General features: G+C 40.6%; 1 protein-coding gene across 1 annotated transcript in view; it reads right to left on the reverse strand.

Annotated features, from left to right (window-relative positions):
- GNPTAB (N-acetylglucosamine-1-phosphate transferase subunits alpha and beta) overlaps positions 1-8437 on the reverse strand; it is a 42419-nt gene extending 33982 nt beyond the window's left edge. Inside the window, exons 1-2 of the mRNA XM_088521592.1 lie at positions 8271-8437; positions 4157-4242 (exon numbers count right to left, since the gene is read on the reverse strand). Of these exons, the coding sequence (XP_088377718.1) occupies positions 4157-4242; positions 8271-8387 (203 nt within the window). The 5' untranslated portion in view covers positions 8388-8437. The remainder of the gene's footprint in view (positions 1-4156; positions 4243-8270) is intronic.
- Between the last annotated feature and the right edge of the window lie 9054 nt (positions 8438-17491).

The following is a 17491-nucleotide window of genomic DNA, read 5'->3' on the forward strand; positions in this document are numbered from 1 at the left end:
AATTTTTTTTTCTGTTTATTTACGAGAACTTCCTTTCTGAGGCCCAAATCTTTCTTTCAGCAGGTACTTCAGGCTGCTGGCAGAGATGAAGCTCTCAGTCCTGGACAGCAGGTGAACACTCCAACTACTCTTTCCAAAGTTTCCACGTCACAGTAATAACTTTGCTAAATTGTAGTTGGTTGCCACACACTTTATCAGAATGCAATAATCTATCCTCTTGCCAAGCATAATAAACTATACTTAATTAACCTAAATCTCTGCATAGTGATTTCTGCTCTATCTGGATGACCTCTCTGCCTCAGTGGAACAGAAGGTAGAGTGTGATAAGCAGAGAAAAACAGCATCTTCATAATAAACATTTCTGAGCATTTTCTTAATGCTAAGATCCACAGAGCCACACAACGTGATTTTTCAAAGAAACAGCAACCCCCGCACCCCGCCCCGATCCCCACCAAATGCATCCTTCAAAAGATAGTCAAAAAAAGAGATGGTTTATGGATGAGCATCTCCTCCATTTCCCCACACACCATATGACACAGCTGGCCACAACATAACAGACAGGAACACTCTGTACTCAATTCAGGAGTGTTGCTAAGAGCTGTGCTATGATACTTTAAAAGTAGCAGTTGGTCTCTGTGAAGACAGCTGGAACATCAAATAAGCAGCACTGCCTTCCCCTGCACCACCACCGAGCACATCCTTCTCATCTCTCATGTGCAAAACCTTCTTGCCATCTGCAAGAGGCTGCTTTCTCAAGTGGTAAAGAAAGCTCATTTATGAATACAGTTACCCCTTAATCACTTGTTTCACCTCTGCTTCAAGAGACCACACTAGCTTTTGGTATAACTCAAGGTGTGTTTTCAATTAAAATGTCCTTCACAAAACTAGAAGCTTCCTGACAGGAATTCTTTCAGCTTTTCTACATTTGTTATGATGAGTTACATATATTTTAGTCCCCTGATTTCTACAACTAGGACAGAAGTATTTTAAGTGGAAACACCTTGCCTCAAGTCACCTGATTCCAACAATGCACAACTCGGTCTTCTGGGCAAAGTGCAGAGTTTGTTTACCCAGGCTTCATCTAAGAACATAAAACATGGAAAAAATCCAACTATTAGGGTACAAGGCAATTTTTGCAGTATTTTGACCTTTGTGAAGCCTCCACCCAATTTATCATTTGCTAATAATGTATTTCTATACAGTGTATCAACTGCAGCTACAATATTTGCTACATTTGAAATGATGTCATTTGCAGAAAAATGCTGATAAACAGTATAGAAGAAAAGCATTTATGGGTATTATTTCATGCTCAGATTCAGGTACAATTCCGAATTAATCCCAGTGTGACAAGTTTCTTCTTCTTGGGATTAGAGAGACTAGTAAAGAAAAAAGAAAGCTATGAAAAAGTGAACCGAACTGTGTGCAGAAACATTCGTCCAGTTGTTTAAAATCTCTCCAAATAATTGAATATTTTCGTTAGAGCATTTCTACAGCAACTTAGCACACTTTGTTTGGGGAAGTAGCAGCTATCAACTATCACACTAAAAAGGCAAATTTAAAGCTCCCAATTAGGATTAACAGTAACAGTGTTATTTCACCTTTTTGTTAAAGCTTTTGCCAAAGCTCAACAATTAATGGCTTTTCCACCCCTTCTGTACCACACAGAACTCTATCTGTACTTCTGTAAGATGGGGTTTGCTTCTTCAAATTTTGTTTCCTGGCATATTTTGGAATGTTAAGTATGATTTGGTCGTGTCCCAGAATAGAAAAATTACAGGCCAGCATTTGCCAAAATGTAGAAGTCATTGGTGAAGAGTAAAAAAAAAAAAAAAAAAAAAAAAAAATCACAGAGTGAGTGGATAAGACATTCAAATACATATGCAGCTCTGTCATTTAGTTTCCTTCTCTCCATTTTACTTTCACACAAAAACCAAATGAGCAGGTCTTCAAAAATGGTTTTGAATAAGGTGACTCAATAAATAGCCCTGAAGCTTGTATTCCTCTATCTCTAGCTGCATAAATGCTCAGATAGCAAAAGAAGCAAATTTAGTAGCTGACACGACGACCTGGAGGTGCAATAGCTAAATTGTCAAAAGATATGAGACCAGACGGGAAGGCAAAGCTTAGCAGTTTTGAAAAAGCAAGGCAAAACAAGAAGGTTTTTCTCCAGGGAACAGTTTTCAATAGTTATTACTAATAATGCTGGTAACCCACTAAGTTGCTCCCAAAAAAGAGCTGTACAAACCTACAGCCAAAAGCAGATTGCCCCCATGTGCCTAAGTTTGACTGCATTTTACACTAATGTTTTCTTTATAATGCATAATGGTTTGATAAGAACAGAGATTTTTTTCCTGCAAAACTCCTGGAAGATAATAGAAGTTACACTGGCATTTTGTCATAGTCATACAATTTTTACTTCCCAGTAAACTGTAGATCTGCTTAATTTCAAGAGGAAGAAGTTTGCCGTTTTCCAATTCCGATTATTTTTTTTCTGACATCAAAATAAGAACTGAAGGGAATAATAAAGAAAAAAAAATCAATGGATAATCTAGAATGAAAATGGGAAGGCTCAATCCTCAGTCTAGGATCAAAATTAGAAGGCTGCAATCCTCAACTATGTAAAAAGCACACGACACCCCATATGTAGCACTGATATCAGCCTTAAAAAAATCAAGACACTAATGACACAGTGCAAACTACAACAAGAGGTCCATTACTTCATTCACAAGATGGGATAATAAAAAAGGAACTGAAATGCTGCTAATGGACACCTAAACTTAATGGATGGCTAAAATTACATCCCTGAAAAGAGCTTTTTTGGTAAGGGTTTTCCATGAATTTTTACAGGAAGCTGGTATCTGCGTACAAACCTCCCTGTCAGGCCTGATGAAACAGCAGCAAAGACATATTGATAAACTCCAATGAACTTCAGCACCCATGATGAAAACCTTAAGGTTTTGCCCAGGCAGTCAACAGTCTCTCCCCAAGTACCAGGCCTTTTGTACCTAATTCACAGAAAGCAACACTATCTAGGGAAAGTCTAACACAGCCAACATTAAGTAGTAAGACAGACTGCAAAAATGGAAATTGATTCCATCTGTACCACAATAGAAAAAAAATATTATTTCGATTTTGTAATGTTACGATTTTATAAAAGCCCTGTATTTAATTACTACAGGATCAGACAGGTTTGCATAGATAGGAATAAACTACCATCCTTTCACTTCAGCACTACAGAAATATGTAAACACCAAACTAATTACCAACAGGAGCTGTATCATTCCACTTTGATCTGTAATTCCTTGGAAAATAGGGGAGTGGAAGATGAGACTACAAAAGTCATACTCACAAATACCGTGTGAAGGTCTTATAAAAAATTATCTCACACTAGCTACAGCATGACACACTGATCTCAACACTTCTACTACCCTGTGAGTCAGCAAACCTCAAGTCAGATGAAGCATCTGCTTTCACGTTTTTTTCCAGTCGAGTGTATCAGCATTCACGAGTCAGATGGTATCTCCTTACTAGCTTCTTCTCCCTCCTCAGCCCACTGGCTTCAAGAGCAACCATCTCTATTCAGATCTGAACTACAAAACCACAAGAAGCCACGTAGCAGTTAACACAACAAACGGGCCATCTGACTTGGGTTCCAGTTTGCCATGTGACTGCTCCAATGTGTTCATCTTTACAAGTTTCCAACTACTAACTTTGTGATTTTTTTTTCTACCATCCCTCATTAAATGACATATAAAATTAAAGTGAAGTTAAAGGGAATTAAATGGAAAATAACTTTAACACTGAAAAACACTGAAAGCAATCTTAAGTGCACCTAGCAAAATTCACATTTTCCTACTTTAGTAGAGAAAACATGTCATGTTCCACCTTTGTTGTCAAGATTACCAGTGGTTTTTTCATTATGGACTGCATTTTGCATCTAAACTCTGTTATGTGATGACAGCTTCCAAATTTCATACATCCTCTAAGCTGCTGTAAAGTACTAAAGTACAATTTTAGATTGGAAAATTTAAAATTTAGTGAAGAACTAGAGCTCATATACAGTCCTACTTAGGCATATGTTATGTTAGCTATTTGATTTAAATATTTGAAAATTCACACAGTAAAACATGCACTTTCAACCACAAGCAAAACTTACCGATTCTGAAATGATTTACCAGCAACATTGTCTCTGTATGAATCAAACATAACATGATACTGGTCTCTACTCCACTCCAAGACAACCTGCAAAGCAAAAATAAGGATGCCACCAAGTTCAAAAATTAGACCTCAGAAATATTTAATCAAGATCTATTAAATTCAAAGAGAGCTATGCAGAACCCAATAGGAACTAATCCAAACAAATTAATTATATTGAGGTGGTAATGAGACTCAAAACTGTAGCCACTTTTCTTGCAAACAAACAAGCCTTCCTCCATCACCTCAAGAAAGGATTCCATGATTTATGGGCACACTTTTAAAATAATTACTAATTTTGGTAACCTCCCCTTTATCTCTCAGCTTTTAAAAAATCAGCAATGCTTTCCGCAAACTGAGACCCCAAATGATAAATATTTGAATATAATCAGCAAAATACCCTGCATGATTTCCCCTGTCTTCCTTTCTATTCTCATACAGGACATACTGAAGTATAAGTCTAAAATCTGAGCCTTGAAAACAAACAGCCAAGTAAGGACATATTGAATTATTCAACTTAACCTGGCAGTAACTCTATTTTTATAGCACAGTAACTGCTTCCCAATAAAAACATCTTTCATTACAGTCAAGCTAAGCTAGAAGCAACATCCTTCTACAGGTCTCTTCCCCACTGTGCATTTCTGCCACCACCCCTTCTCTCTCCTTGGAATTGTCACCAGAGCTCACCTGCCGCTGCAGTGAGCCAAATCCCGGAACTGAATCACCAAAAAGTGACCCTGAAAAAACATTATTTAGCTCCCTCAATGTTTTCATCGGCGCTGATGAAAAGTGGTGGGAATAAGACAGCTGAAGTTGGGGCTGCCTTTCCCAGCATCAGTGAACCATTAGGATCACTCAGGTACAACGCCACGTTGCACTCAGCTTAAATGCCCTTTGCAAACCATCCTCATTCACGGACTAGGTATCCTGAGAAACTATCACAAGCAGATTATTACTTTGGAAAGTATGTGTGTATATATGTGTTTACATATAGGTGGGCATATACACACATGTGCGCATATGTAAACACAAGTGCACGTGTAAATACATGCAGCCCATACACCTGCATGTGTGCACATGTTTACACATATGTGTATATGGACAGACATGTGTTTGTCAGCATGTGTCATACCAAGACACATTCTCAGCAAAGGTCCATAAAAAATACATCCACCCATCCCCCCAAAATAAATTGGATAAACACTAAAAAAAATTAATAATTCTTTAGCAAGAAAAAAAAAGTAATTTGAAATAATAATCACTCAGGTTGTACTCTCAGATAAACTCACTCATTTTTTTTTTAAACAGTGAAAGACGAACCTTAAAATCTATGCAGTTTTAGCGAGGTGACAGAACATTGTTTGTTTTAATCGGTAGAAGTATGTGTTTATACGCATTGGGGAAAGAAAGAATTATCAGAAAGAAAGAGTATGTACTTTAAGAACAATAAAAAGTTTTGCCCACTGTTTGTGCTTCAAATTCGTTACTATCAGTAATACCAAATTTTTCTTCTTCATAGATACCTTTCAATACACATGGGATTAAATCAATATATTTGGTGGGGAGACACAGTGACTTGCTTAAGAAAGAGTGCAATGATGCTTTTATATGGTATTTAATAACATTACTTATAATAAAGGAAAGAGTGACCTGCTTCTAGAAAAAATACAAAAGTGTTTGGATAAGAATTTATTATACAAATATGATTGTAGAGTAGAAAAAGAAAAAAGGAGTTAGCCATTCAAACACTTGCTTTTTGTATTTATGAGGCTATAATTAAAGAGTCATGAGAGCTGTCTCTGACAATACACTGAAGAAGATGATTGACATCCTCCCCACCTGCAATGTTCTTTTTCAGTAACTATGCTTTCGCTTGTCTTATTATTTAAATTTACACAGTATAATCCCCGATGGCACTTTTTCTTGAGCTTTATATATAGATAAATGAAACTACTAGAGGGGTTAAAAAAAAAAAAAGAGAGAGGGAGAAAGACCCTCTACTGTGAGATACTGCATAGGTTATATGGTAGCAGTGGTGCTCTCAGGTTCAAACTACAAAGCATTTTACAAAACTGAGTGATGGATGGATGGTCAGTCAAGAAAGGTTTACAAGCATGCCATTATAAAACTCAAAACTTAGCTTTGAACTAGACTGTGGAATTACTTTAAACCCAGCTTCCCTATAATTTGTTGTAAGAACACATGTGCATCACAATTAATGCAGTTATTTCCTCAAGCTTAGTTTTGTTTCAAAATCAAGCTCATTTACATCTTGAGGCCATTAGGACACTATTACCAGCCTCCAATTACTTGCTCTGGCCACACATTCTAACATCAGCACTAATACTCATATAATCTCTGCAATATTCAACATCTCTTAATGAGTTTATTTATCATAATCGTTATTAATAACAACAATTAGTAATAATAAGTTCAATAATAATAAAGATTTTTGCATATATTTCCATCATGGTCACTCTACAAAGTGAGGAGACAGCAGATATTTGGGAGTGGAGGTGTGGAGGGGAAAAGAGTTGGCAGTGGCATTTAACAAGCTTCATTTGCACATTCCTGGTAACTTTTTCTCTCCAGCCAAGAAAAGTCACAAATACAATTTTCAAAATTTGCTCTCACACAAGTCTGCCAATTATTTCTGTAGGAATGAAAAAGCATACTTTCTAAATAGTATCTAAATTCTCGGAACACCTCTAGTATTAAATAGGCTAGAAGTAGTAAACTTAAGATTTGGTAGGAAAATAAATCTGAGTAGCGACTTTGACACATTGTCAGAAAAATCTGTTGCAAGTAGGAGATGCACTGAACAGCAGTGTCTGAAGAGAAAAAAAAAGAAAAAAGCCCTTGGAAATATGACAGAAGTTTACTCCAAGTCTCACAGCACCAATCAGCATTAGTTTTACATCCACGGTGACAATCGTGTATATCCAACCACCTGTTTATTTGTACTACACAATGCACCGATTCACTGGTGACTTTCAAGTGTTCCAGGGGCTTGTGAAATCTGCAAGACAGCAGGTCAGAAACACCTTACATGAGCAAGACCTACAGCTAGATAAAATAAAGTTCTGGTCATGTACCACTAAGATAATAGATAATATGCAAATAAAAGGCTTTTTTTTAAAGTATGGATATTCCATCAAAATGCAATGGGAAGGAGTGAGAACTTGTCTTGAGAAATTTAGGAGTCAGGAAATACCAGTTGGTTTGCATTTCTAACACTACCATTCTTCGCTATTGACAAAAATATTGTCTTTGTTTCCATGAATACTTGCTATATTCCCAAACATGACACTGAAGCGATTTTCTTGTCTTCCAGATGCCTGAAGCATTTTGTAAGTAACTTGTCAATATAATTTCATTGATGCCCTCCAATCTGGATGGTTTACTCTGAAATAAACCTTGCAGATGTGGTGTAAATCTGCATAAAAATCACATAATTGAAAAAAAAAAGTTGCATTGCATCTTTTAGAAAAAGAGTACTGAACAACAAGCAGCAAGCAACATAACAGCAGAGGCTCCTGAAGAGTCAAATCGGGCTGTTTATGAGATAAAATCCGTAAGAAATCAGCTGATAAGGGGAGTGGAAGGGACTGCACACGCCAAGGAATCACGAGCTGTTTCTGGCACCCGCAGACGCGACTCGGCCCTGCCAAGGCAAGCCCGGACTGTCGGGAAAAGTCCCGCAGCCCCTCGCTTGACACCCGCGTCGGGTGTCACGCGTGGGGCTGGCAAGGGGGCAGCACCAGCCCGCACGGGGACGTTCAACTCTCCCCCAGCGCCGCTTCGGGGCTGCCTTGCGCGACGAGACGGAGCCCCTGCAGCCCCCGACGGCCTGCAGGCAGCGGCCGGCCTCTCGGGATCGTCTCCTCTTTAAACTGTGATGCCCATATGAAATAAAATATAATAATGATAACATAAAAGAGGGGGGGAGGGAAGGATACGTGCTCAGAGCGGCGCCCCATGGCGCGCCCCCCGCCATGTCAGCAGCGGGAGCCCGCGGCCGTTGAGCCAGGCGTTAACGGCTGTAACGGCCGCGGCGCCGCGGCGGCCGTACTGACCTCCCCGAACTGCAGCGCGGAGACGATCATGAGGACGAGGCCGCCGAGGCAGAGGCAGGGCCCGTACCTGTGCGACAGGCACGTGTAGGTCTGGCGCTGCAGCAGCTTTAGCAGCATGGCCCGCCGGCGCGCAGCGGCGCGGAGCGGAGCGCAGCGGCGCGGCCCGGCCCGCCCCACCGCGCTGCCCTGCGCCGCGGCGGGCGCCTCCCGCCGCCAGCGCCCGCCCCGCGCCGCGCCGCTTCCGCCAGCGCCGCGGCGCCACCTGGCGGCCGTCGCGGGAGCCCCTCTCCCCCTCCGCGCTCCCCCCGCCGTAACGGCCGTAACGGCCAAGCGGGGCGGGGGCGCTATTTCCCCCCGCGATGCTCTGTGCAAGGAGGAAGGTTTTCCGTTTCCTTAGCAGTTCCCCGCTGCGGGAGCGTTGGGTAGGTACCTGTCTGGGTCATGCCCTGTTGCTCCCCGTCACCCCCTTTTTGTTTTCTTTTCCGAAGGCTTCAAACCAGAAAGTCCCCAAAGTATGCAATTAAGTCTCCACAATTTCTTTCTTTAATTATTCTCTGGGTCCTGAGCCATTCATGGCCTTGAATGCACAAAGTTGGGAGCTTGGAAGTGACACGATCTCACTTAGGTACTCCCTAGCACTTCTAAGAAATCATCTAGGGAGAAGAATCTTCAACAGCATCATTTGGTGTCTGCAGCCAGGGAGCCCCTAGCTATACCCTGTGTCCTGTGTAACTGCAGTGCTTTGCTGGCAGCGCTCCTTTGAAAAGTGAATCAATCCACCTAGGATCCAGACTGTTCACCAAAGAGCTGCACATCACAGCGGTGTCGCTTCATTTTCCTGAACATGCCCCCCTTTATTACCTTTCTGGCTATGGAATAAAATCTAAATGCTTTGGTGCTCAATGTCTTAGATCATTTCAATGCCGTTGAAGTTACCTGTGAGGAAAACTTTCTACACATGGAAACATGATTGTGGCCATGGTCAGCAGAGTGGCATCATCCAGTCTCACTGTTGGAGATACTCTGCAAAGCAAATTGGTTTCCCTGAGCTGAGAGAGATCAAGGAGACTCTGGTAACCTACAGCAGTCATCATATATGCTGAATTTTCATTTAAGCACTTCTATGTGTATTTCAGAAAAAAAAAAAAAAAAAAAAAAGGGCAATGGATTCTTGGAAAGGGAACCACCAGGCTGGAAGATGGTTATTAAGTTCTTTAAGGATGATTCTTGAAACAAAAACGTAGCAAGTTAGTTAGTTAGAGATGGCTTTCCAATAACAGTCTCTGCAGTCCTTGATCTGCATCAGTCTGGTTTCTTCCATAAGGTTCAGCCTAACACCTAAAACACTGCTGGTATCACCAGGGTCCAGAGTTCCCTTATTAGACACAGGCACTTGTGGTTGCCAGAGCAGGAGAAGGTGCTGCGATGGGCCCCATGAACCTGAGGACAGTAGCGCTGCTCCCTTTAGACCTTCATCCCAGCATAGAAAGGTCATCTTCAAAGTGGCTGTATTTCTCACAGCTTACTACAGCAACATTTCCAAGTAATGAACACTACCCACGTATCCTTATTTTTCCCTGTGGAAAATAACAAAGTCCCTCCCAGGAGCTTGTCCTAGCACCCTCACATGGTTGTGGTGTCCTGGAGGACTGGACCTGGCCGTCGTTGTTCAAGACGTATCCAAGGCTGTATGGCTCTTTAGCACAGCTCTGCCAACCCACTGAGCCCCACTCCTGTTTAATTTTTTATCACATTGTTTTTCTTTTCTTGATGAGCCCTGGGATAAGATGGCAAATTTTTAGAGGATCTCAGAGCCCATCACAGCGGTGTGTCCCACTTCCTTGTCGTATGTTATCAGCTAAAATGGATCTTATTTGGCCCTTCGTGATATCACAGTCTTTCAGTGTCAGTTTGCAGAAGCTTCTAGCTGAGTTTTCACCTGTTGTGCACTGCCAGCCTCACTCCTAACTCAGGCCGAGTCTTCTTCCTTTATGTTTTCTGACAAATATACTCAAGGACTAGCCTGCAGGAACATAATCTTTAACTACTTGCTAGTACTTTCCTCACCATTACCCTTATTGCTGAATGACATCAATTTTTACCTCCCTCTATGGCATGAGAGCCGCAGAGTTCATGATGGCTGGTGTTCCAAGCGCAGCAGACTGAGGTGTCAGTGAGAACAGAGGCACAGTAAGCATGCAGATTATACAAACTGGAAACATTCGTTCTGCTCAATAATACAGCGTAAAAGCACAGATGGACTAAAAGGTGCTTAAGATACAAAACTGGAGATATAGCTTACACCAAAGTGGTGCAGAATAGGATTCCGGGAAAATGGATGACTTGGATGCCTGGAATAATAATTAGAGCCAAGTGTGGGGTGATGCATTTATTACTAATAAACACATCCATATAAGCTAATTCCATTAAATATACTTGTGCAGAATATATCTATAACAAGCTACAGTATAAATTATGATGGGACTGTATTTTACTTTATGATATTTTGCCTGTTTTATTGGAGATAAAGTATTGATCACTAGTGTTCAAGAAATAAATGTTCAAACTGACACAGATGTATGAAAAGGAGTGATCAGATCCTGCTTTCTGAGGAGACACTAGAAGAGCTTAGTTGTTCACATTACAGGAATGATGATCAGGAGGAGATACGATGTTCCTCAGCAACAGATTATTTAGGGGGGAATGCCAGAAATGAAGAAGAGCTATTTAAGTTGGAGGCAATATTGCTACCAGGTTAAAAAAAAAAAGTTCAGGAACAAAATATGTTCCAGAATACAGAGGAATTTAAATGCTTATCAAGACTGGAGATGGAGCTTAGCCAATGTATGACAACAGTGATAGGACCCTATACTTCAAAAGTTCCTCTATATTTCCATTTTGCGATGGATTTATACATTTTTGCCACCTCCAATCTAAGAAAAGCTGAATTACTACACTCCACTCAACAATTCAATACATAAATAAAAAAAAATACTAAATCTCAGCCACCCTCAACTCACACACATTTTTTCTTTTCAAGTTACATGGTATATCATAAGGGTTCAAATCTTGAATCCAAGTTGCTTGGATCCTTCCGTCACTAGAAAATAATTTTAGGCTCAAATGCAGAAAGCAGATCAGGAAACTTAAAAACAGCTTTGTTAGCAGCTCTCTGAAGAAGGCAGACCTCAAATCAAAGTCGTCTTTTTTACACTTTCTCTATTTTTTCATTGCTTATGCAGCTGTCCAGGTGAGTATCTTGCTACTATATCCAAGAATGGAATTCAGTGAATTTTCCCCAACCACAACACAGGCAGATGAACTGAGACATTCTGCTTGGAGCAAAAAATTCAACTAGGTGTCAGGACACCTAAAAATTAGGCACTGCAATTATAATTAGGCATATGCTTAAGGCTTTGCCAGATCACTAACCAAGTAAACACTTGGGGCTCTTGGATTCAACTGCTTAGCTGCTCTTGTATTTGTATTGGCTGCAAAGTGCACCAAGCAGCACCTCCAGCGAAGGCACACCTTTTAAGGAATATGAAGAAATCTAAGCAAGAGACAAATAATTATAACGGAAACATATTTCGTCTTGATCAGGCTTTAGAATCACCCCGTTCCAGTGCTCTGTCACCCTCACAGTAAAGAAGTTTTTCCTCTAATTCAGGCAGAAACTTATGATTGTTCCCTCTTGCCCCTTGTGTTTCCAGGTCTTCACGAGCAAGGCAGCCAGTGGCAGCTGAGTTAAAACTGGCCGAGTTGCAGTATGACATTTTGGCACCAGGGTGCACTTGCTCATGCACCCATATGGACCTGCAGCTCCTCTCTTGGGCAGCAGCAGCAGCATCACTGCAGAGCTCAGGCCCATTTCTTCCCTAGAGCAGTTCCAAAAATCACCCTGGTTTTCTCTTGCTGCACTGAACACCTTCATTTGTGGTAAAAACGGCCTCTAAGGACCTGCCTCTCTCGGGAATTTCACACCTGCTGTGCCCGTAAGAACCAACACAGGACTTGGGAAGGCCATAGCAGCAGTTAAAACAGGCTGGTCTTATCAAATTAATGCTGCATTAGTGCTTTATTAGTGGAAAGGAGAGAAAATGGGGTGTTCTAGGACTTCTCTCCCCCTATCCTATAAAAGTATATAAATATCTATACATCTGAAAACGTATTTAAAATGGTAGCCTCAGGCATACCGGAATAGGTAGCTCAGTACAGTACAGCAAATTTGGTAATGGCATCAAATATGAGACACAATAATTAAATTGGCATTAGTCGTTCTGAATTTGGCAGAGTAAAAGACAGTCACCAGGCAGGATTCGATCCTTCAAAAAAAAAAACTCAATTTATTTTGGCTTGCCATTTATAAAGACTTTGATAGATAGATAGATTGATAGATTGATTTACAGAGTCTTTGATAAGGCTCAATTCCACTGACACTGTCTCTTAAATAGAAATTGAATATAAATGACCAAGCTGTCATTTACTGAGAGATGATGTTAGACTGAAAATGGATTATCCATAAATCAATCTGTAGTAATGATAGCCACATGAGAAATGAGGCTATATGCAGGTAATATGAGATAATGAGGTAATATGCAGCTAGCGAGAATTTTCACTCAGAGCTGCAACAAAAAATGGATACTTTATTTTTTGAAACTGCTCAGATATTCAGCTCTTACCCCATTGGATAAGTATGCAAGAAACATGAATGTTTTTTCTTACTTATGAAAATTTAGCTCATAGATTTGTTTTTGCTTTGCTTCAGACCCCATTTCTCCACCAGCAGACCACAGACAAAGACAATTTATAATCTCTTAAATAGCAGAGCTTTCTATTTCTGGGATTTTTCTATTTGTGAGATGCTAGGAGGGATATTATTTCTTTACAGGGCATTGCAGAGCATTGCTGATAGGTATTGGGTGTATGTGCAGAGCATTGCTGATAGGTATTGGGTGTATGTAGAGAAGAAAGGAAAACAAGAATATTTTAGAATCAGGAAAAAAAAAAAGGAAGAAAAGCAGTGACTGGAGAGCAAAGGACTGGAAGATTGGAATTTTGAAAATCTCTAAAAATTAGATAAGGCAACATGTGGACCCAGTACAGAAATCAAAATTTCAAAGCACAATACTTACCAATATTTTTACTCTTAAAAAGTCTTCTTATTTTCTGATCCTTTCAAATTGATTAAGCAGTCTATGAAGAACCAGAAGAAACCTGAAATCCTAAAGACAGGTATGGAATTTAACTGTGGTTGAATTAATGGGAAATTTGGCCTGGATCCCAGAGGGCTTGTCCCAGGGAAAAGGACTTTCTCCAGCATGGCAGCAGCATGTAGCCCACACGAGATTGAGTGACCCACCTGGGTGGGCTCCGATGGATGGTCCTGAGCCACTGCCAGCTACAGAAGAAGAATGGAAAACATTGATGAAAGTCAAGAAAGAATAGAAAAGGCATTTGGTCAAAATTATAGAATGTTGTCAGAAGAGATGGGACAAAATATTTCCTTTTTGTGAAATTACATTTTTACTAAACCCATACACTTGTATCAGCTTGAAACAACAGTTCCAACACAGCGGTTTTATGGCCTTATCCTGAAGCCTTCTTAGGTGCTCCCTGCCTTACTAGACCTGGATGCCAGAGGTGACTAAATGCAAAACACGGCACCTTTGAAAGGAGCAAACAATAAAACTAACAATGTGCTAAACATGGTGTAAACAGGAAGAAATAGTCAAATGCCCTAGTTTTAGCATTATGCTGTACTAAAGACAGAACAACCAACATTGTTCCAGCAAATGCCTTTTAAAATATAGAAACAGAATCTGATTTTCCAGCAGCAGGTACCCTGCATTTCCTGGAAGTTTTATGCTGGGCATAGCAGGTATCTAGCTGCTTCTGATGGTTGAGGCTATGGCCTGGAGAAAGAGACTTCTCCAGCATGTTAATTCTCCCTTTCTAGAGTAAGGGAGCAGGGAGCCACCGCAAAATGATTCATCTGCGGTTTTATGGCTTTCATAGATGTCCTTTGCTCTCTGTTATAGCTTGTGTCAGTCTGCAGCTTATATATCCCGGAAGAAAAGATTTAACCCATTAGGCCCTTTCTTTTGAAAACTATCACCTGCAAAGCACTACAGTGAAAACAGAGAGTAGATGAGTTAAAAAATACACATTTTGAGGGCTTATCTTGCTAAGAAGTTCTGGAATAAGACTTTCAAGATTTCTACTATTGGGAAACATCCATCCAAATCCCTCCTGTACCACAAGAAACTTCTATCCTCTTATGGATAGAAAACTACCTAATTAAACTCAGTAGTTATCTCACTTAATTCTTAAGGGACTTGGCAATATTTTCAAGCTGCCTACTATCTTTGACAACTGAGAGTTTTTATCTCTATTGCGGTTAGACATTTGGTTAGATATTCACATGTAGCTAAATACAGAGGGAACCAGAACAACCTGAGCAAAATAAACCGTGTTTTCTTTTGAATATTATCATCTGAAAACTACTTCACAACTAAATCACATTGGTTACCAGAAACATTAACGTAATTCCGTGAACAACTTCCCAGAGGTCACAGAGCTGCTGTTCTTGCCATCTCAAATTTTATGTCAGAAGTGAGAACAGCTTACATGTGCTTTTGTTAGTGAGAAAAGGTTGAAGACTTCGAGCATGTGACTAAAGAGGAAGGAAAGAGATACCACAAACCAGCTCAAACCCTTCACACGCTGAGCTGCAGAAGTCACAGGTAGTGCCTGCGGCATCCCCTATAAAATCCATCTTTCTGGCATGACCTTTTCCTGCCAGCTGCTTCCTGCTTTCCAGCCAATACCTGTTCTACCACAGCAGTCCTCAACTGCAGCACAGCACTCACACTCCCATTTCCTTATTTCGCCATACATTCCCTTTCACTATACAGGCAAAAAATTTCTTTTCTCTCTCTTTATCCTCTACAAAGATCTGTTTTGACCTATGCACATTTGTAAGGCTACGCTCCCCAGGTTGTGTTGTTATAATGGAGTTTCCTAGACACCCAGATTTAGTTATCCTTAAATAAATCCAACAACTAACCTCCAAGTAGAAAGTCTGCAGGTTATATACCTTTATATTCTAAGTGTAATCTTCTTGCAGATTTTGGGGAATTTTTTTGGTTTGCTTTGTTGTATTTTATTTTTACACTGGAAAAAAACTTTTAGATTTAAAGAAAGTAACAATTTCTATTCTATTTGGGTGTTTTATGAATATCTGCTTATGACAACCAAAGGATCCTTGTAAGGTGCCATTTACTCCTCTTTAAACATATATATATGATGTAAGGAAAAAGAAAACACTTTTTGCGTCATAGGGTTTGCTAAAGGAGTGTCAGGTTAGATTAGCAGTTTTTTCAGCATTCAGGTCACGGCTGCCAAGGCATTAATAAAGAGCTTTTCTCCCAGCGCTTCTCCTGTAACAAAATACAGGATTATAAAAAGTAACTGAAATATTAACCTCACCTTTGCTTGAGTTGCAGGCTGTCATGTTCACATCTCACTTGTTCTTCTGTCATTCAGGGAATTATTGACCAAATAAGGGAGGTAAGAGCAATTTTATATAGAATCTGTCTGAACACCATCTACAGACACTAAAGATCGATTTAGGGATTATGTTGGGGTTGGGGAAGTGCCTTATTCAAAGTTTTCTCATATCCCAGATCCCTTTATAACAAATGAGTTTGGAATTATATACTGCAGTCATCACTTTCTTGGTTTATTTAGCTTTCTTTTAAAATCTACTTAACCTAAACTATTGTGCTTTCCAGACCCTTTAATTTTAAACAAGTTTCTTGTAGATGCAAATGTACACGATCTGTTTACATTATTATTCATAAGCAATATAAAACAGCTGAATGAGACATATTCTGAACATCCATCTATCTTCTATTCCTTATGTGACTCACACACAGGGAGGAAAATTTTCTAAATCTTTCTAGCTGGTTATCATGCGATGCCTCACAGAATCACAGAATGGTTAAGGTTGGAAGGAACCTCTAGAGATCGTCTGGTCCAGCCCCCTTGCTCAAGCAGGGACACTTAGAGTATGTGGCACAGGGTGGCATCCGGGCAAGTTTTGAAGATCTCCAAAGAAGGAGACTCCACAACCTGTCTGGGCAGCCTGTTCCAGGGCTCTGTCACAGTAAAGATGTTCTTCCTCACACAGAGATGGAACTTCCTGTATTTCAACTTGGACCCACTACCCCTTGTCCTGTCACTGGGCACCACCAAGAAGAGTTTGGCCCCATCCTCCCTACATTCACCTCTCAGGTACTTCTACATGTTGATCAGTTCTCCTCTCAATCTTCTCTTCTCTAGGCTAAACAGGCCCAGCTCTCTTAGTCTTTCCTTATAAAATAGATGCTCCAGTCCCTGAATCACATCCGTTGCTCTACACTGGAGCCTCTCTAGAAGCTCCACATCCCTCTAATACTGAGGAGCACAGAACGACACCCTGTGCTCCAGGTTCAGTCTCCTTCTTGACTATACACTGGAGACCTGTCTGCGTGAGCACGGCACACGGCGCACCCGGCCTCTTGGGCAACGAGGAGGTGAAACGCATGAAGCGTATCAGGTTAAAGAGGCAAATGAGTATTGGGGTCATGTGGCTACGACAGACACCTTTGCAGTCTGTGTCAGCTTCACTCAGAGGAGACTGGGGCCTTCAGATCAGGCCTTTGCCCTAAATTGTGTTTAGCTGCCTGTGTTTTCTACTAGAAAGAGAACGGGTGTCAATGACAAGTAAAAAAACTGTTCACCAGGTCCATTGGATATGTCCCCATGTCCCCATGAGTTATGTTCGCTCACAGGAACGCATTTGAGGAATGAGCACATTTTGCTGGGACCAAAATAGGCTTACGGACAGGAAGAGAAAAAGAATGGGAACGAAATGGGCCTCCCCCTGTTTGAAAATCAGTGCATAAATTGGAGGTGCCACGGCAAAGTTTATCCTAGACTGCAGTATTTTAGAAGCTTGAGAACTACCACTGGAGTGATACTACAAAAAAAGGAACTTCTTACATGGCACTTTGCATAGCAGTTCCCTTCAGGTACCTTATCTCATTGAAATTACCTGGCTTTCCCCAGAAGCTAATGCAATGAGGAAGATGGTCACATGCTAAATAGAGATTCGACAGAGATCAGATTGTGAATGAAATGTAAGAAAGTGGTGGTACAACTACCATCAGCATAGG

This window comes from Tinamus guttatus, unplaced genomic scaffold (genome assembly GCF_059628265.1).
Source record: "Tinamus guttatus ecotype Peru unplaced genomic scaffold, ASM5962826v1 Tinamus_guttatus_pri_ptg000125l, whole genome shotgun sequence".
Lineage (NCBI taxonomy): Eukaryota > Metazoa > Chordata > Aves > Tinamiformes > Tinamidae > Tinamus > Tinamus guttatus.